Source organism: Somniosus microcephalus, chromosome 7, assembly GCF_052327205.1.
Source record: "Somniosus microcephalus isolate GS21.2 chromosome 7, FLI_Smic_1.0, whole genome shotgun sequence".
In the NCBI taxonomy this organism is placed as follows: Eukaryota; Metazoa; Chordata; class Chondrichthyes; order Squaliformes; family Somniosidae; genus Somniosus; species Somniosus microcephalus.
The window spans coordinates 33,651,424-33,672,804 of record NC_140993.1 but is presented as its reverse complement, the minus strand read 5'-3'; the positions used below and the strand labels follow the sequence as shown (position 1 = coordinate 33,672,804).

The window sequence follows — 21,381 nt, the reverse complement described above, 5'->3', positions numbered from 1 at the left end:
CTGTATCCTGGTAGATAATAGAGAAAGGAACAGAGTATGGAGATCTTGAGTGGGGGAGGGTAAGCCCTTGGTTACAAGGTTGCAAGCTGAATATGGAGAAGGAAAGCCATTTGGCCCATCTTATTTGCTCCCCACATTGTGTCATCCAGTTGTTTCTTAAATACTTCCAGGGTTTTCACCTCTGCGACTCTACCAGAAGGTACATTCTGATCACTTTTTACGTGAAGAAGCATTTCCTGATCTCACTCCTAAATGAGCCGTTAACCAGTTTGAAGCAGTATCCCCTTGTCCTACTCTTGCCGCTCAGTTTGAAGTCATTTATTGGATACACCTTTTCCATGCATGATATGCTGGAGTCTCCCATTGGATCAACGGATGAGTTTCAGTTGTAGTGGGTGAGCTGAGGGGAGAAGAGCCCGGTCCTGGTCGAACAGTTACAGCCGCATCTATTGCATGGAAAGCCCGTTGAGGCGGGTCGATCGGTTGTCCTGAGCGCCAGGCGCTTGGCACCAGATCTCGCAACCTCAAAATCATTCACAAAGACCTGGCAGACGTGACGCCATCGTGACCACAGGTGTTGGGCTTAATGTTGCAAGATTTTACGGTGGCCTTTAGTGTGTCTTTAAAGTGTTTCATCTGCCCACCTCTGTTGTGATATCCGGATTACAGATCGCCGTAGAAGATGGCTTTGGGAATGCTATAATCAGGCATGCGAGCGACGTGCCCAGAACAATGCAACTGTCCCTTTTTGACCGTGGCCTCAATTCCAGTCCTATTGCAGCGTTTGAGGACATCAGTGTTAGGTCACCTGTCCTTCCGCTTGATGCCAGTGATACTTCGCAAGTGGAAATGGTCAAGTCGCTTGATGTTATAGAAACATAGAAACATAGAAGATAGGAGGAGGAGTAGGCCATTCGGCCCCTTGAGCCTGCTCCGCCATTCGATGAGATCATGGCTGATCATCCAAACTCAGTACCCCGTACCTGCCTTCTCCCCATATCCCTTGATACCTTTAGCTCTAAGAAATATATCTAACTCCTTCTTGAATATATTTAAAGACTTGGCCTCAACCGCCTTCTGTGGTAGAGAATTCCACAGGTTCACCACTCTCTGGGTGAAGAAATTCCTCCTCATCTCTGTCCTAAATGGCTTACCCCTTATCCTTAGACTATGACCCCTGGTTCTGGACTCTCCGACCATCGGGAACATTCTACCTGCATCTAGTTTGTCCAGACCTGTCAGAATTTTATAAGTTTCGATGAGATCCCCTCTCATTCTTCTAAACTCCAGCGAGTATAAGCCCAATCGACCCAATCTCTCCTCATACGTCATTCTTGCCATCCCAGGGATCAGCCTTGTGAATTTTCGCTGAACTCCTTCCATGGCAAGAACATCCTTCCTCAGATAAGGTGACCAAAACTGCACACAGTACTCAAGGTGTGGTCTCACCAAGGCCCTGTACAATTGCAGCAAGACATCCTTGTTCCTGTACTCAAACCCTTTTGCTATGAAGGCCAACATACCATTTGCCTTCTTCACCGCCTGCTGCACCTGCATGCTTACGTTCAGCGACTGGTGCACAAGGACACCCAGGTCTCGTTGCACTTCCCCATCTCCCAATCTATTGCCATTCAGATAATAGTCTGCCTTTCTGTTTTTGACACCAAAGTGGCTAACCTCACATTTATCCACGTTATATTGCATCTGCCACGCTTCTGCCCAATCACCCAACCTGTCCAAGTCATCCTGGAGTTTCTCGGTATCCTCCTCGCAGCACACACGCCCACCCAGCTTTGGCAGTAGCAGATCCGCGACTCCGATCCCTCTGGTAGGGTGGTGAGGGCAACAAGCTTGGTCTACACTGACTTTTGTCGGCAGGCTAACCCCTCGTTCCTATAAGAGTCTCCGCTCGAGTCTGCCAATGGCAGAGCTGGCCCTGCCAATCCAATGAGTGACGCCGTGGCTGATTGTGGCATTCTGTGAGGGGAAAGCAACCGAGGTAGCAGAATGTGTCCGTGATCGTAAGTGGTAGGTTATTGATCGAACCACAGGGGGTGGGATGGCTGGTTGGTGGGGTATGAGCTGGACCATGACTGCAGTCTTTGTTTATTGGACAAAGCGCTGTGCCGCCCGAGCAAAGCAGCTGGAGAGCAACAGGAGGTCCTCAAGAGAGTAGGCGAGCAACATGCAGTCCTGGGCAAAGAGCATGTTTTCTGCATTCTTCACGTGCAAGGCTACTCAGCGAGTGGTATCAAATATAGATTCCTGTCACAGTTCTTGAACCCCCCCCTCGAGCAGTTCTGCAGCAAACAGTGCGCTAAAGAGGGTCGGGGCTAGAACACATCCTTGTTTGATGTGTTAGTGACTGCAAATGGTGATGACATGTGACCATGATCTATTACTCGGACCATCATGTCACCATGTAATTGGCAAAACACGTTCTTGAATCTGCCGGGGCATCAGAACTTTAGAAGAATCTCCCACAGTACATCACGAATTGGATGCCTTTGTCAAGGCAACAAAAAAAACGCGGAGATCCTGATGCTCTTCTCTACACTTTTCCTGTATTTTTTGGGCTAAGCAACCATGCTGGATGTTCCACGACTGGTCTGAAACCATATTGGATTTTTGGAAGAAATATTTTCCACTAGTTGTGCGTTCGGTCGGCAGAGGATGATAGAGGCGAGAATTTTACCCGCTACCGATAGACGTGACAACCCACGCTTGTAGAACTGCACATTGTTTGCATCTTTGAAACCTCGTGGCACAGTTTCATATCCCCAGACTTTATTGTAGAGGACAAGGTGTCTGTTCTTAAGCTTGTGGTGCCTTGCAAGGAGTGTGGTTGATGAGTCGTGTCCTTTTCTCATTCTCGACTTTCCTGCGTTCTTAAATTACTGGATAATCGCAAGTCCCCAAATTACTGTACACTGCTGGTAAGCTCTGCCTCTCCTCACCTGCTCGTCTCAATCCGCACCATCAGCTGATCTGCTGGCTCACTGCTCCCCCCCCCCCCCGCAACCTCCTCCACTCGAATCCGCCCATGACGACAGCTGCCTGACCTCCCTTGGAGCTAAGCGAGCCCACTCAGAAATGTTTCTCCAATACCAAGCATATCTCCCCGGCTACAGATTTCAGGGCTAAAGGGAGCACGCGCTCACCTCCAGTGATCCTGTCAGCCACACTTCACCACGCTGACCTCAGCAGAACTGACTGCTTTAAAATCAGTGGAGCTGTTTATTTAATTTTTTTTATAAGGTCCTCCTATTCTGAAACAAAGTCAAATGCTGACCGCCGCAATCGCACTGAGCTCCTATCGCGGGCAAAAATTGTCGCAGATGATGGGAGTGCAAATCATTGTGGTTTCCACTGTAAAGGCAGGGTATTTGGGGGTCAAGGAACATTCTAAAACAGTAACACAATAATTAAATTATTGGGAGTTATTTTTGACTAATAACCAAATGTAGACGTTTACAAATTTATCTGTAAATTGGAAGGATGATTGTTGATTTATTGTTGGCTACCTGATGGCTCAACTATTTAAGGCTGAGTCTTACAGTCCAGGAACGTCTCGGGTTTGACCCCTAGTCTGCACCGAGCAGCCTGATCTCAGCCACATGTAGGTGAGCGCACTATAGCTGGACTCACTGTCGCTGATTAGGAAGGGGAAAAATCAGGGGGATCTCACTCCCGATTGCCATATTAACCTCAGCTGGAATAGTACGTGTGTGGACATTGAGTGAAGACAAGCGTAGGCTGTGCACTGACACTCGCCATCTTAGCGCACACGTGAGGATTAGCTGCTTGGGCAATCCGTACCCCATGGAATCATATTCCAACAAGGAGCTGACACCTACAAGGTAGAAAATCACCAAGAAAAGTACAGCCGTGCGGCGATTGTGTCACCCTGGGTCTGAAGCCATCTTATAGGGGAGAAAAAGCATAAGGAATAATAAGTACTTTCCCCACATGTATGTCCCTTTATAGCTTGTCTTTTGCCTTTAGCACGAAATTACAACAGTGACTACACTTCAAAAGCTGGCTGTAAAGCGCTTTGGGACATCCTGAGGTCATGAAAGGGGCAAGTCTGTATAAGTATATATAAACAATTACAAATATGCACCGTACAAAATATATGAGGACCAATTTCAACCCTGCCCGCCGAGTCAGGCACTTGTTCTCGACACATTCGCAGCATCACCGTTTTAACAGTGCTGATTTTGGTTTCGGGAGAGGTGCCTGGCACAAGCGGGCGGGGGGCTCATTAAACTGCAACGGTTGCGGTCCGATGATGTAATTTGGACCCCCAGTCGCGCACAGTGCTCAACCCGCCAGGGAAACCTGGCAGCAAGCAGTAGTGTGGCTTTGTTAAACTGTAATGGTCAAGGTTCAATGGCGTCATTAGGAGCCCAGCTCGATCTCAACCCCGGGGTTACGCGAGTCGCTCACAGTGAAACTTGGCGGCAGGCAGGATCGGGGCCAGAAGAGGCCCCGGGTAAGTTTGAAGTTAGAATTTTTTTTTAATGGTTTCCTCGTGGGTCAGGAGGAACAGGTGTGCTTAGTGACGGGGACCGTTCGATCGAGTCACGGCGAGCGGTTTCCGGCCGCGCAAAACCCCGCTCTCGCCCGTCACCTACCTTGTGATTCCTGCCAGGAGTCCGTCCTCAAACACGGAAAGGATGCCCGTGAGTTAAAACAGCCCATCGCTCATGCGGGTGCAGTCATGGGCACTTCCCGACTCCCCACCACACGCCACGCTCACGCCCCGGGAGCCGTAGTATTTAATATTAGAAGTGAGCACCTGCTGCCAATTGGTGACATTGTGGTGATTACAGCTACCATGTGGAGACAAGTCTCACTCTGTGCTCCCTAAAATCATGATGAAAAACAGCTGTGGGAACATTAAGAAGTATGAGACAGTTGAATCTCAGTACAATTTCAGTGGATTCGGCAGGAAAGCTTCACACTAACATCCCTGTAATAGATAACGTCATAATTACATCACCAAATTAACTGGCAGCATTAGGGACCTGCCCCAGATGTCGATTAATTTTAATGAGGTAAACATGTGGGTTTTTTTTCAATTATTATTAAAGGCACCAAGACTGTCATTCAGCAGGCAAGTAATTGGGAAAGTGCTTGTTTTCTGCGCCCTTCTGCAGTTCTTTAGGTGAAAGGACAGAGGTCGGCAACCCTGATTAGCCTGTGTTGATGAGGTTCCACCTGAGTCAGGTGGGCGCCTTGTCCGCCTAAAGAAAAGGACCCAGTGAAAGCGGCAGCGGGTGGGAATAAGTTCTCGGAAGCGATTTTAACCGCTCAGCCATCCCGTTTAAAATTCCCTCTATTTCCCTCCCCACCCCCCACCGCCGTGTCAGCATCTCCCGCTCCTAGGTCAGAGGTCAGGCAGAGTTAGATTTTTCTCTTTAAATGTAATAATGTTATATTGCGTGCATTTTTTTCATATGTAATTGGGACCAGAAACCTGCCTAACACAATGGCTGTGTAATGCTACAGTGGTGCTGGTGTCTCATTTTTGAGACAGTAAAAATATTTGATGAGTAAGTGTCTCCAACAATCTGAGCAGGATTCCCGCTCCTCTTACCCTGCGTCATGTTCTCTTATTCAACTTGACGATGTTTAAACAGCCATGAATTTCTTGAATCTCACCAATTAGCATAGAGGTCGGTAGTCGTGATATTTCTCAATTCCCTAGTCACTCCTTCCAAAGTAAGGCAGTCCATGCAGACCAATTTATCAACTTGTAACATCATTCAGCTTTCAGGCTGAACTTAAAAATTAATGGTTTTGGAGTGGTGATGCTCAAATGTTTTTCACAGAAGAATTATCCTCCTGTAAGACACACATTCCTCTCACTGATCTGCCGTGTGCCTCCCTTGTCTGACAGGAATGGAGCCTGTTGCTAGGCCTCCACCAATATGACAGCAGGATGCATCAAGAGTGGCCTGGTGCCGACCTTACATCCAGTATTCAGTTCTCTCTTACACAGAGTGAAGGATAGACCCACCTCATTAAAACCTGCTCTTCGGCTTCTGCTAACATCAGTCCTGACACTGGGCTGTGAGTGATTGACTTGCGGTACAATTTCAGCTTTCTCCCTCTACGGAGGCATCACCTGCAACGGCTTCTCTTCCCGCTCCCGCATTGTTACCTCTGGTGTCCCCCAAGGATCTATCCTTGGCCCCCTCCTATTTCTCATCTACATGTTGCCCCTTGGCGACATCATCCGAAAACACAGCGTCAGTTTCCACATGTACGCTGACGACACCCAGCTCTATCTCACCACCACTTCTCTCGACCCCTCCGCGGTCTCTAAATTGTCAGAGTGCTTGTCCGACACACTTCTGGATGAGCGAAAATTTTCTCCAATTAAATATTGGGAAGACCGAAGCCATTGTTTTCGGTCCCCGCCACAAACTCCGTTCCCTAGCGACTGACTCCATCTGTCTCCCTAACATCTGTCTGAGGCTGAACCACACTGTTCGCAACCTTGGTGTCATATTTGACCCTGAAATGAGCTTCCGACCACATATCCGCAGCATAACAAAGTCCGGCTACTTCCACCTCCGTAACATCGTCCATCTCTGCCCTTGCCTCAACTCATCCACTGCTGAAACCCTCATCCATGCCTTTGTTACCTCTAGACTTGACTATTCCAACGCACTCCTGGCTGGCCCCCCACATTCCACCCTACGTAAACTTGAGGTCATCCAAAACTCGGCTGCCCGTGTCCTAACTCGCACCAAGCCCCGTTCGCCCATCACCCCTGTGCTCGCTGACCTACATTGGCTCCCAGTTAAGCAGTGCCTCGATTTCAAAATTCTCATCCTTGTTTTCAAATCCCTTTATGGCCTCGCCCCTTCCTATCTCTGTAATCTCCTTCAGCTCCACAATCCCCTGAGATATCTGCACTCCTCTAATTCTGCCCTCTTGAGCATCGCTGATTATAATCGCTCAACCTTCGGTGGCCGTGCCTTCTGTTGCCGAGGCCCTAAGCTCTGGAATTCCCTGCCTAAACCTCTCCGCCTCTCTACTTCTCGACGCTCCTTAAAACCTACCTCTTTGACCGAGCTTTTGGTCACCTGCCCTAATTTACCCTTATGTGGATCGGTGCCAAAAAAAAATTGTCTTTAAAATACTCCTGTGCAGCGCCTTGGGACGTTTTACTACGTTAAAGGCGCTACATAAATACAAGTTGTTGTTGTTGTTGAGGCACTTGCCCTCCAGCATGTCAAATGAAAAATTGTTTTGGCTTCAACCCCAGGGCTTGGTAGGGAGGGGGAAAAAAAATCACCCAGGTTTGTCGTGCCTGTTGGCTATCCAGTGACCCCTGCTAGTGTGACGTGCTATGGCGACAGAGCAGGCTCTGCTGTGAAGCCCCACACGGTTATACAGCCTGCAGCCTTACACACGAGGAACGGCAGCTGTGGAACAGTTAATAGAATGGATCAGCATTCCCAGGAGAGCCGATGAACTTTTTGTTAAAGCTCGGTTCTAATTTCTTTCTAGGTTCTGACTTTAAGATGAAACAATTCCTTTAGTGAGGCATTGCAGCTTTCCATTAGAAAAATGGGTTTCACACGGCTGCCCTTCATTGGTTTATTTTCCGCCTCATTAGATTACTTTCAGTCCCCATTAATGGTACTGTTAACCTGGTACAAATGTGGCCTTGGGCTTTTGGTCTGATTCCGCTCCTGTGAAGCGCCTTGGGACGCTTCACTATGTTAAAGGTGTTATATAAATGCATGTACTTGTTGCAAGGCAATTTGCTTCTGACTTACATCCCTTTCCCCCCTCCCTCTCCCATGGGGAGATTCCTGGTATGCACTCGACAGCTGTTTAATTGCCCTTCAAAGTTGACCTAATTGGAATGTGCTCAGATTAAAATTGATATAAATTGTCCACATGTGCAGTGTGCACCAGCGATCAAAGCCTCAAATGGGAATGGATTCATTCTACATCCATGAGTTGAGCTGTACATGCAGTGTGAATTGGCTGTAAGTCTTTGGAGCATCCTGTGGTTGTGAAAGGCGTTATATAAATGCAAGTCTTTCTTTCAGAGTTCAGTGATCCATACCAGTGGTCTCAGATAATTAAAATCTTAAAAGTGAAAAGAAAGTTTATTTTAAATAACTTACTTATCTGTCTCCCAGCGTATAATTTGGATAGGCCATAGAGCTGTATGTGTTGGGTACAGGAAACTCTTTTTTATCTGGCACCGACGGGACCGGCGTGGTGCCGGTTTATCAGAAAGTCCAGATTACAGAGAGTTATAGTTAAAAGGTACGAGAGCGCCGTACACAGCCACAAATCCAGGCTTCCCTGTTGCTTAGCAACAGGTGCAAGAAGCCCGGCCACAGAACAAGCGTCCCTGTTGCTTAGCAACAAGTGCAGAAACCCCCGATTACACAGCCAAGAATCAAGAAACGGCCACTAATGTGAAGAAAAACTTAACTGAACCTACTCCTGAATTTTGCCGGTTAACCGAGATTTCCGGTTGTTTGGGTGCCGGTAAATCGAGAGTTTCCTGTACTTGGGTTACAATGTAGAAAGACCTGCCTGTGTTCAGTTATTTGATCTGTGTGCAGATTGACTTCTTGGGTCTATGACTGAAAGAATTTTGTGCGGTCATTTGTTAAGGTTGTAGTATGAGTCTTTGGCACAACACAGGAAGACCTTGCAATGCCCAGCCTTTAAAGTGTATTAGAATCCACAGTTAGGCGCTCCAGGTGTGGTGTGGTGTGGTACTGTCAGCGCTGGCCAATCCGCAGTATCTGATTTTCCTTCTGTTTAAATCAATGGAAAATCAGACACGGCGAGCCTACAACTTCCCAGTCAACACTCCCTGTGAGTGTCATTCTGCACTAAGAGTGCCCGACCGCAGAATCAGTCCTTACACGCATTTAGGTCCTTAAGTACATCACTGTTCCGTTCGGTCTTCGAAACTGTGCATTCTGAAACCTTGGGTAAATTATGGGAAGACTGTGGTGTGACTGGTCCTTCTAGTCGTGATGAATGCTTTAACATTGACTTCTGTAGAGCTCAATGACCTGTTAATCTTTCTAAATTCAGGAAGATAGCGCTGACCTCAAGTGCCAGCTCCAGTTTGCAAAGGAGGAAGGCTCTTTGATGCGCAAGAAAATGGCAAAACTGGGAAGGGAAAAGGATGAATTGGAACATGAGTTACAGAAATACAAGTCCATCTATGGTGATGTGGACAGTCCACTTCCCACCGGCGAGGCCGGAGGACCCCCCAGTACCAGAGAGGCTGAACTAAAACTGCGGCTGAAGCTTGTGGAAGAGGAGGCCAACATTCTAGGCAGGAAGATCGTCGAGCTGGAAGTGGAAAATAGGGGGCTCAAAGCCGAGATGGACGATATGAAGTGTCAGTATGATAAGGATTGCCTCAACCGGGACCACCTTTCAAGCATTCCTACCTCGCCGCACGGTGACTCGGTGGAGTCCGCCACGGAGCTGCGACGGCACCTGCAGTTCGTGGAAGAAGAGGCCGAGTTGCTGCGGCGCTCCATCAGTGAGATCGAAGACCACAACAAGCAACTCACCAACGAGCTCAACATATTGAAGTGCGGGCCTGGCCAGGAGCCCACTTGGATCGAGGACGGCGCGCTCAAGTCCAGCGGCTCACTTCAGGAAGAGCTGAAAGCGGCCCGGCTCCAGATTAACGAGCTGAGCGGCAAAGTGATGAAGCTGCAGTATGAGAACCGAGTGCTGATTTCCAACGTGCAGCGCTACGACCTGGCGTCCCACCTGGGCCTCCGCACCACCAGCCCCAGGGACAGCGACGCTGACAGCGACCCGGGCAAGAAGGAGAGCGACGGCGAGGAGAGCCGGGGCCCCCCCCAGCCGAAAAGAGAGGGGCCCATCGGCGGGGAGAGCGACTCTGAAGAGGTCTGTGAGAAAACATCCGGCTGCGGAAGCAGCAAGCCGTCGGACATCGGCGACATCTGCACCTTGGAGCTGCTGAGGAAGAGAGAAGATACCGAGTCTCTCATCAACATCAAGCGCGAGGCTGAGCGTCTGGGCAGGACTGTAGACCGCCTTATTACAGACACCGACAGCCTGATCTACGACGCCAAGCTGCTGGTGACGAGCGCCGCCTCCGACCAGGGTTTCAACGAAGATGGGGAGAGAAGTGAAACCAGAAACGAGCCTGAGCTACTGGATACCATCAACACCCGGATGAAGGCATTTCGCTCGGAGTTGCACACCTTCATGGAAAAAGTCGACCATCTCGGGGAAGGGCTCAGGGAACAAATGGATGACCTCTCGCCGATGCCAAATCTGACAGAATCTGCAAGCTTCCTTTCCTCTGTGACGTCCATGTCTCGAGACTCTCCCGTTGGCACTCTGGGGAAGGAGCTCATCACCGACTTCCAGGTAAGCAAGCTGGGCCTGTCTGCTTTTAGATACACGCTACTACTGTTGCTTCTGCTACCGCCTTTAAACTAAATAACACTTTGCTTCTTCACTAAGCATAAACCAAACTGCACTAAAACATCTACTAAATACATTCTGTACTCAGCTCATGGATTTTGATGTGAAGCTTCCAAACAAAAATTGAAAAACTACAAGAGCAACTACTAGGCAGGCCATCAGAAGTTGGATTCTACTGAGTAGAGAATATTTACATACAAGTTTCAAAAGCTTATAGCAACCAGTTGAAATATAACTATTCTATTTAAGGTATAGCACTATTCGAATTCTAGATTTTATTTTATTATTAAAAACCTCTGTTTACTTTAAAAGTGCCTTTTTTATAGTAGGCCATACCGTTCCATTAAAGAAAAAAGTACAAATTCTGCTTCTGTGCTTGCCAGCGTGCGATTTTCTGCCCATTCCCTTTAATGCAGAGAACCTAAGAAATAGGAGCAGGAGTAGGCCACTTGGCCCTTCGAGAAAATTGTGAGCTGGTGGGCGCAGAAACAGAATTTCTAACCCTTGTAGATTTTAGGGCAGTGCGCCATCAAATCGACTCGCCCTCTGGTGTTCCCGGGCCATCATGGATCAGGTGCAGTGGCAAATTCAACAGTGCAAAATGTTGTGTTTGTCGCTGTGGCCCACAAGTTCTCTAGGTAATCGTCAGGCTGAGGGATTGGGGGGAAGGGGAGGCATGCAGCTGCTTCAGCCCTGGGCTCGAGCACGTCCATAACAGCCTTGTTTACACAGCTTGAGTGTGCTCATGATGGTGAGGGTGTTAGTGTTACGGAATGGGATGGGTAAACCTGAACGAAGCATACACCCTGACAGCTCAGTGGATAAATGCGCCAAGTAATGGGATACCGACCCAAACAAACCAGGACCAACACCTGCTTTATGCGGAGTTATTTCCCACAGCGGGGAATGTGGTGGGGGCTCTACAGTTGACTTCAGTGTCCTTAGGCTAGGTAGCCCGGCGTGCACCATGGCACACAGTTTTATTTTGCAGAGCTACAGCGGGGATGTGCATCCTGCGAGTTGACCCTGCCCATTTTCTGCTTTGCCGCGATTCGCTCAGCCTATCACAATGGAGTGTTAAATAAGAACATAAGAAATAGGAGCAGGAGTAGGCCATTTGGCCCTTCGAGCTGCTCCGCCATTCAATAAGATCATGGCTGATCTTCTACCGCATCTCCACTTTCTTGAACTATCCCCATATCCCTTGATTCCCTTAATATTCAAAAATCTATCAATCTCTGTCTTGAATATACTCAACGACTGAGCCTCCACAATCCTCTGGGGTAGAGAAATAAAGCTAATAAAACTCTCCCCATAAATACATAGATTTTTGTTAGCTAAGGGTATTAAGGGACATGGAACCAAGATGGGTAAATGGAGTTAGGGTGCAGATCAACCATGACCTAATTGAATGACGGAATGGCCTATACCTGTACATCTACTGGTGCAATCAGAAGCCATGCTTTCATCGTACCTGACTAAAATTTATACTAAATCTTAATTAATATTTTTAATTCATTTATATAACTATAAATGGTAAGGAGTTTGATCGATTTCATTGGTGGGCCGGGGAGATCTGAAAATGTGTGAACAGATCATGTTGATGAGCTGTGAGACTCCACTGTTCTACCGGTGTCAAACAGCCGAATCTCACTGGTTACAATTCTGTTTGTACCTCCCCGATGTGGCCGGGGTTGGGTGTACAATGGTGGCAAGCGGGGTGGGGGAAAACAGAGCAGGAAGTGTGTGTACAAACTTCAAATTGCTAGCTTGAACCCCACCTCTCCTCTGCCATGGAGGGGGAAAACAACATTACCGGGTCACTAATCGCTGACTCGTGTTGTGTTGATTGTGGATTGTTTGGAACTTATCTTCAGTGCCTTCCATGGTTGAACAGTTCGCTGACAATCACTGTCTAGGATCAGATGTCAAGAATGGCCACTTTAGGAAGGTGGCCTTTTGACAGATGATGGAACCCTGTTTCAGTATGAGCCACTGCCTTCAGATAGGAAATGAAGGTAGAAAACATTAAACTCTTCAACCCTGCCTAGAGACTGCTATGACTAAGCACAAAGTAGTTTCTAAAAGTCATTAGACTTTGTAAAAATTACTATTGGTGATGTTAGCAGACAAATGTTTAGTACATTTGTCCAGAAGAGTCGTGAGTTGATACCCCATTTAAAATAGTGATCAAAGCAATATCATTCATCCACTGACATCACCATCAGTAATGTGTAGGCTTATCCGTTCATTAAGGGCCGTAGTCCCAATCACTGTCAGTTCTTCAAATCCCTTGGATCCGATTCCATGAGCTGAATTACAGAATACCAGAGGCGGTTCAGGATACACAATTCGCTTAATGATCCACGGAAAGACACAAGGTGCCCGCACCGTGAAATCAAACGTTCCTCCCCCTCTACGCAAGGGGGCGCACGGTGTCCTCGGACAGGCAGCACAATGATTTGTGGATGGTACTTGCCTCTGGCCAAAGAACCACCCCTGGATGATGCTTTTTGCATGGCTCCTGCGAGGATAGGCAAACCTTGTAGCAAATTCTTTTTGCGATCTGTAAGCTTGCCGTTGGTTTGATTCATGCATCCTTCATTGCATGCGCCTCATAACCAGTGTTTGCATTCTTTTTTCCTCTCTTTCTCTTTTTTCTTTTCAGATGTTTCAGCCCATCATTTTGCTCATTCTCATTTTGGTTCTGTTTTCATCACTCTCTTATGCCACTGTGTTTAAGTTGGTTTTCCTTTTCACGCTTTTCTTTGTCTTGTAGTTTTTTGGTCGTCTACTATACCCATTTTTGTTTTTTTTATTTCCCCCCTGTCCTTTGTTGTTTTTGTTAAATCGCCCATGCACTCAACAGTCCAAACTGAGGGACCAGCCAGAATGGCAGCTAGTCCCCGATCACAGAGAGGAACAAGAGACCCTTCAGATTCGAGGCACTATGGACCAAAACCGCAAAGCTGATGGAGACTACAAAATATATAGGGCAGAAGACGAGAGCTGTTTCGGTACAGAGGTAACTCAAGGCGCTAGTTTTTAGTAATACTGCTTTTGTGTCTTTTTAAGGGATAGAACTTTGTGTGACCTAGAAATTGCAGTCCTGCAGAGCTGGGTTCCCAATTGGGAGACATAGGTTCAAATCTCTTGTGTTACCTGATGTTAACATTTGGGATTGTCCCTTAGGGCTCGCTGTGCCAATCTGCCTTTGATCACCAATAAGCAGGAGGACTGTATAGGAGGCAAAAAGGGATCCCTTCTCGTGCTGCAGGGATCAGGATATTGTCTGTGCAGGACAGCAGATCAAGGTTGACCAGTGGAGGCGTGAGCATTTATGAGTATTCTGGAGTTTTGCTTACCTAACTTTTAGGATCAGTGAGTATGCAAAACTTTCTTTTAGAAACGCGACTGGGTGGGGTAGAGTCCGTGGAATTGTACATGGTCTGTGGAAGGAGTGGGTTTGATGAGGCGTATGGCTGGTTTCTTGTGTTCTGGCTTGGCCAACCTCTGAGGGGCTAACCAATGGGGAGAGCACTGAGTGTCTATGGAAATACCTTCTCTTGCTCTTTCTCTCTCTGGGGCAGGAGGAAGAAAATAGGAAAGTGTGAAATTAGAAACAAGAAAAATGCAGATGGACTAGAAACAGACAGAGCGAAGGCAGAAAGCCTGTGTAATGATACTGGGGCCTGTCACAGGGGTGGGGTCTAACCACACTGACTCTGTGTTTGTGAAATGTGAACAGTCTATCCAAGTTGCACCCACAGCGTGGGGTGGTGACTCGCGTAATCATGACCCTACTTTTTAGAAATTTATTTTTCTCTGTTTCTGGCATCCAGTTTTGAAAACTTTCTGACCTTCCAGAACATTCGATTTATTATCAGCAAGTCGGTGTCCCACACAATCATACACACACTGCAATCATAGGGAAATGCCTCAGTGGAAAATATTTTTATTCTCAATGCATTTGTGACGGTAGTTTCAAAAGAAGGCCGATTTTGCAAGTTTGTAATGTGCGCAAGGTTTCCCGCCAGCAGTGCAGAGTTGAAAAATCGGCCCTCATGTTTGCACTTGTTAGGTGTGTATAGGACACGTGAGTGCATGCAGTGGTTTATTAGATGCACTGAGTGACCTCTACCTCACTGGTTGTTTATATTCCAGCTGAGAACTTCGTGGATAGCACGTTTCAGGAGGTGGTCACCCCGCAGCTTAAGAGTGTGCAGGCAGAGAGGGAATGGGTGACCGCCAGACAGAGGAGGAGGGCCAGGCAGGTAGGGCAGGAATCCCCTGAGTGCATCTCGCTCGCTAACCGGTTTTCAGTTCTGAATACTGGTGGGAGCGAAGGTTCCTCTGCGAGTGCAGCCAGAGCCAAGTCCACGGCACCATGGGTGGCTCAGCTGCACAGGGGGTGAGGAAGAAGAGTGGAAGAGCGATAGTGATAGAGGATTCGATAGTTAGGGGAGCTGACAGGCGTTTCTGCGGCTGCAGAAGTGACTCCAGGATGGTATGTTTTCTCCCTGGTGCCAGGGTCAAAGATGTCACTGAGCGGCTGCAGGACATTCTGAGGGGGGAGGGTGAACGGTCAAAGGTCGTGGTCCATATCAGTACCAACGACATAGGTAGAAAGAGAGATGAGGTCCTGCAGGCAGAGTTTAGGGAGCTAGGAAAGAGATTAAAAAGTAGGACCTCAAAGGTAGTAATCTCCAGATTACTCCTTGTGCAGAAATAGGAGGATAGAGCAGATGAATGCGTGGCTGGAGAGATGGTGCAGGATGGAGGGCTTTAGATTCCTGAGGCATTGGGACTGTTTCTGGGGGAGGTGGGACCTCTACAAGCCGGATGGGTTGCACCTCAACAGGACCAGGACCAATATCCTCGTGGGAGGGTTTGCTTGCGCTGTTGGGGAGGGTTTAAACTAGCTTGGCAGGGGGATGGGAACCTGAGAGTAGATTCAGAAGGGAGAGAAGCAAAGCTTGAAATGGAAGGCAGAAAATTAGTAAGCAAGTTTGGAAGGTAGAGGAAACAAAGGCTAGAAAATAGATAACAAGGGAGTTTGGCAGTGCTAAATGGTATATATTTCAACGCAAGGAGTCTAGTGAATAAAGCAGATGAGCTGAGGGCACAGATAGGCATATGGGAGTATGATATTATAGCTATTACTGAGACATGGCAAAGAAGAGCAGAAATGGCAGCTCAACATTCCTGGTTACAGGGTTTTCAGACGAGATAGAGAGGGGGATAAAAAAGGAGGGGGGTCGCAATATTGATTAAAGAAACAATTACAGCTGTAAGGGGGGATGATATGTTAGAAGGATCATCCAATGAGGCCATATGGGTTGAATGGAAAACAAAAAAGGGGCAATCACACTGCTGGGAGTGTACTATAGACCCCCAAACAGTCAGAGGGAGATAGAAGAGCAAATATGTAGGCAAATTTCTGAGACATGAAAAAATTGGGCAGTAATAGTAGGGGATTTCAACTTCCCTAATATTAAGTGGGATAAAATTAATGTGAAAGATATAGAGGGAGCAGAATTCTTAAAATGCATTCAAAAGAACTTTTTTAGCCAGTACGTAGCTAGCCCAACAAGAGAGGGGGCGGTTCTGGACCTATTTTTTGGGAATGAAGCTGGGCAGGTGGAAAGGGTATCAGTGGGAGAGCAGATTGGGGTGGTAGTGATCATAATTCAGTTAGATTTAGGGTAGTTATGGAAAAGGACAAGGATGGACCAGGAATAAAAGTTCTCAATTGGGGAAAAGCCAATTTTAATAAGCTGTGATGTGATTTAGCCAAAGTGGACTGGAGACAGAAACTTGAAGGTAAATCAGTGTCAGAGCAGTGAGAGGCATTCAAGGAGGAGATAGCGAGGGTTCAGAGCAACTATGTTCCCTTAAAGAAAAAGGGTGGGACTAACAAATCTAGAGCTCCCTGGATGTCAAGGGGCATTCAGGGTAGGATAAAGAAAAAAAGGAAAGCTTATGACAGATACCGAGGACTCAATACTGCAGAAACCCTAGAGGAGTATAGAAAGTGCAGGGGTGAAATTAAAAAGGAAATTAGGAAAGCAAAGAGAGGGCATGAAAAAATATTGGCAAGTAAAATCAAGGAAATTCCAAAGATATTTTATAAATACATTAAGAGCAAGAGGATAAATAAAGTAAGAGTAGGACCATTTAGGGACCATGAAGGTAACCTGTGTGTGGAGGCGGAAGACATGGGTATGGTTCTTCATGAATACTTTGCGTTTGTTTTCACAAAAGAGAGGGACAATGCAGAAATTGCAATTAGGGAGGAGGAGTGTGAAATATTAAATGAAATAAACATAGTGAAAGAGAAAGTATTAAGGGGTTTAGCATCTTTGAAAGTGGATAAATCCCCAGGCCCAGATGAAATGTATCCCAGACTGTTAAGAGAAGTAAGAGAGGAAATAGCAGAGGCTCTGTGCATCATTTTCCAATCCTCTCTGGCTACAGGTGTGGTGCTGGAGGACTGCTAACGTGATACCGTTGTTTAAAAAGGGAGAAAGGGATAGACCTAATAATTACAGGCCGGTCAGCCTAACCTCGGTGATGGGAACATTTTTGGAAAAAATTCTGAGGGACAGGATAAATCTTCATTTAGAAAGGCATGGATTAATCAGGGACAGTCAGCATAGATTTGTTAAGGGAAGGTCATGTCTGACTAACTTGATTGAATTTTTTGAGGAGGTAACAAGGAGGGTAGATGTGGGTAGTGCGTTTGATGCAGTCTTTATGGATTTTAGCATGGCTTTTGATAAGGTCCTGCATGGCAGACTGGTCATGAAAGTAAAAACCCATGGGATCCAAGGCAAAGTGGCAAGTTGGATCCAAAATTGGCTCAGAGGCAGGAACCAAAGGGTAATGGTTGCAGTGTGTTTTTGTGACTGGAAGGCTGTTTCCAGTGGGGTTCCGCAGGGCTCAGTACTGGGTCCTTTGTTTTTTGTGGCATATATCAATGATTTGAATGTAGGAAGTATGATTAAGAAGTTTGCAGATGATACAAAAATTGGCCGTGTGGGATAATGAAGAAGAAAGCTGTAGACTGCAGGAAGATATCAATGGACTGGTCTGGTGAGCAGACCAGTGGCAAATGGAATTCAATCCGGAGAAGTGTGAGGTAATGCATTTGGGGAGGGCTAACAAGGCAAGGGAATACACAATAAATGGTAGGACACTGAGATGTGCCGAGGATCAGAGGGACCTTGGAGTGCATGTCCACAGATCCTTGAAGGTAGCAGGACAGGTAGATAAGGTGGTTCAGAAGGCATACGGGATACTTGCCTTTATTAGCTGAGGCATAGAATATAAGAGCAGTGAGGTTGTGCTTGAACTGTATAAAACACTAGTTAGGCCGCAGCTGCGTGCAGTTCTGGTCACCTTCTGGAAGGATGTGATTGCACTAGAGAGGATACAGAGGAGATTTACAAGGATCTTGCCTGGGTTGAGGAATTTTAGCTATGAGGAAAGATTGGATAGGCTGGGGATGTTTTCTTTGGAACAGAGGAGGCTGAGGGGAGACCTTATTGAGGTGTATAAAATTATGAGGGGCATAGATAGCGTGGATAGAAAGGACCTATTTCCCTCAGCAGAGGGGTCAATAACCAGAGGGCATAGATTTAAAGTAATTAGTAGGAGGTTTAGAGGGGAGTTGAGGAGAATTTTTTTCACCCAGAGGGTGGTGGGTCTGGAATTCACTGCCTGAAAGGGTGGTAGAGGCAGAGACCCTCACCACATTTAAAAAGGATATGCACTTGAAGTGCCGTAACCTACAAGACTACGGACCAAGAGCTAGAAAGTGGAATTAGGGTGGATCGAGGTGTTCAAAATCATGAATGGTTTGGATCGAGTTTTTAAAATTCATTTGCGGGATGTGGATATCGCTGAGAAAGCCAGTATTTATTGCCCATCCCTTATTGCCCTTGAGAGAGTGTGGTGAGCAGAGAAGCTAAGATTGTTCTCCTTGGAGCAGAGAAGGTTATGGAGAGATTTAATAGAGGTGTTCACAATTATGAGAGGGATTTTGACAGAGTAAATAAGGAGAAACTGTTTCCACTGGCAGAATGGTCGGTAGCCAGAGGACACAGTTTTAAAGTAATTGGCAAAAGAACCAGAGGCGACATGAGTCAACATTTTTTACACAGCGAGTTGTTGTGACCTGGAATGCACTGCCTGAAAGGGCGGTGGAAGCAGATTCAGTAGTAACAGTCAACAGAGAATTGGATAAATACTCGGAGGGGAAAATAATGACAGGGCTATGGGGAAAGAGCAGGGGAGTGGGATTAATTGGATAGCTCTACCTAAGAGGCAGCACAGACACGATGGGCCGAAAGGCCTCCTTCTGTGCTGTAACATTCTATGATTCTTAGAGGAAGAGGGAAAACACAGGAGTGAATGCAGGAAGAGCAGGAAAGCTCAATAACAGGAGAGGATAAAGGTGGGGAGAGTCGGAGAGTGCAAAAACAGTTGTTAAGATGTGAAGATTGATGAGAAGCAGATAGATGTTGTGTACATACAATTCGATTCTGGTCCTTTTTTATTAACCTGTTCTCCCACTCTATTCTGCAGTGTGAATCCCTCTGGGGTTAAAGCTAGACTGCGATGTTGCTGTTGGTGAGCAAAGGTTTGAAAGTAGCTCCAGAAACAAATTGAGTGTGTGGTACTAATGCAATAGGCTTTCCTTAAGGTCAAATCTCCTGTTGTTTATTAGTGAGGAAGCCCTTTAATGGGTAATAGTAGCTAGAAACACCAGGATCCGATACTCAGAGACAGCAGGCGATAATGTTTAATAAAAGCCCACATTTTGAGAATGGGCTGGACTGGCGCAGCTCAATACTGATCCCACTGTCTGTCTATAAATATTTTAGCATGTTAATACTGAAACACAGGACTGGAAGCTGATCCAAATGTTGGGGTGAAATTCCTCCTGTTACTGTACTAATTTTACCAGAAAAGTTGGTATGAAATGGGAAATCCCATCTTGTTGCCACCCTGACTTTTCCAGTACAGAAGGGACTACATTGCAGCTCAAGCTTTAGTTGGTCCACTATTGCAGCACATGAGCTGCTGAAGTTTTCATCTGGACTAGCAATGTGGGTAGTCTTTATTTTAGATTTCATCAAGCACGCGCAAGTGGTTAATATCCAAGGCTTCATTATCACTTTTGTAATAAGTGCTTGAGCAGGAGTTCTGGTGCAGGGATATTTATTTATATGGCTTCAACTGACTATGTTCCTTTGTCTCAAATAAACAGCTCAGGGAATCCCATGTCTTACCAGAACAGAATCTGTCTATTCAAGAGCTGCAGGTTCGCCTGGAACAGGAAAGACAGCTTCGGGAGGAAGAAAACGAAAAATTCACCAGCAAGATTATTCAGGTGGGTACAGACAATTGCTGAGGTAAATTATTGAAGTAAGTTAACGCAAGGTCCTCAAAGACATTTATTTTCAAAAAAAATGGTATCCTCGCTGATTGGAGTTCCGCAGAGCCGTACAATCCCAAGTTTGACCCCTGCCATCTGCTGAGTTGGCTATTCTCACTTAGGTCAGCATTTGGACCACTGCAGTCGGCCTCAGTGTCTTTAGGCGAGGGAAGTTCTTGCACCTGATTGTTATCCAGTGAGCTCGGCTGGGATATTAGGTGAGGGTGGTTGAATAGTCTATTCACTGTCTAGGTTCACACATGAAGAAAGGCGACTTGGCTAAGGAACCAGAGGGCCGCCAACACCTGTGGAACCATAAACCAGCAAGAGCCAATTTCTTTCGGAAAGGGTGGGTTAAAAATCAAGATGGGTAAGAGGAGATGATTTTTGTTATGTTGGAGTATGAGTACAGTATGCTGTGGCACTGATGTCCAAGACATAGCCCCGGGGCCAAATGAGGCCAATGAGCTTCTTTACTCCGTCCCCTTAAACCTCTTTAATCCAACCTTTGATTCTCCTGCCTTCCCTTGTGTGGAAAGCCGACTTCAGCACTTCAAGCTGCTTAAAATCCCTGAGCCTGGAGAGCTGGAAAAGTTGCTCCTTGATTGGAGGGTTTTGGCCAGTGAGGGAGCAGCCTTTACCAGGCAAGAGGAGAAGGAATTCTCTCCCACTCGCTGTGCTTCCCTGTGAAGAAAGGCCTGGCCTACATTTTGCACCTCTCAACAGTGTACTTGAGATTGAGAGCTCATCATGTGGGAAATGGGATATAGTTGCATATCCTATTTGGGTTACAGTATATGAGTAATTTGAGACGTGACATGTGGTAAGTGTAGCGTGCTTGGGAGGAACAAGTGACTTTGGATCTATGGTTCCCAAAGCTCTCCATTACTGGGGTTTTCCTCAGGTCATGTTATAGAATTATTGATAGAGATTGATTGCTATGATTAGTTAACAACTCCTTTATTGTTGTATCATGCATCTGCCAGGATGGTAGAAGGCGAACTAGATGGACCATGGTCTTTGCTCATCTAGCAATTCCTATGTTTCTAAAAGGAGGTGGGTGGGTAGGAAGATAAAAGAATGAGGAGAACAAAAGAACCAGTCTTTGGGGGTGGGGATACGGTGAGGAAGGGGGAAGGATGAGTGAGGGAAAGGGGAGATGAATGAGGGGTGAAGTAGGGCGAATGGATGGGGGAAAGGATGAGCACGATAAGAGGAAAGGAGAATGGACCTCTGGTTCCCAAAGCTTTCCATTACTGGAGGTTTTCCTCGCCTCATGTCTGGGCCCGCTGTAGACTCATGATAGAGATTGATTGCCATGATTATTCATAATTGTTGTATCATGCGATTACCGGGATGGTTGAAGGTGAACCAGATGCACAGTGGTCTTTTTACGTCTGGTAATTCCTGTGTTCCTAATGGGAGTCTCGCATGGTCTCTCTTTTTTTGTGTGCAGGGATCTTGCT

General features: G+C 46.7%; 1 protein-coding gene across 6 annotated transcripts in view; it reads left to right on the top strand.

The window, feature by feature from the left end:
- Positions 1-21,381, top strand: part of mtcl1 (microtubule crosslinking factor 1) — a 243,273-nt gene that overhangs the window by 127,157 nt on the left and 94,735 nt on the right. For all 6 annotated transcript variants that reach the window (XM_085992382.1, XM_085992380.1, XM_085992383.1 and 3 more), the window contains 3 exons: positions 9,091-10,416; positions 13,343-13,498; positions 19,748-19,870. In XM_085992382.1, coding sequence (XP_085848508.1) covers positions 9,091-10,416; positions 13,343-13,498; positions 19,748-19,870 — 1,605 coding nt within the window. The remainder of the gene's footprint in view (positions 1-9,090; positions 10,417-13,342; positions 13,499-19,747; positions 19,871-21,381) is intronic.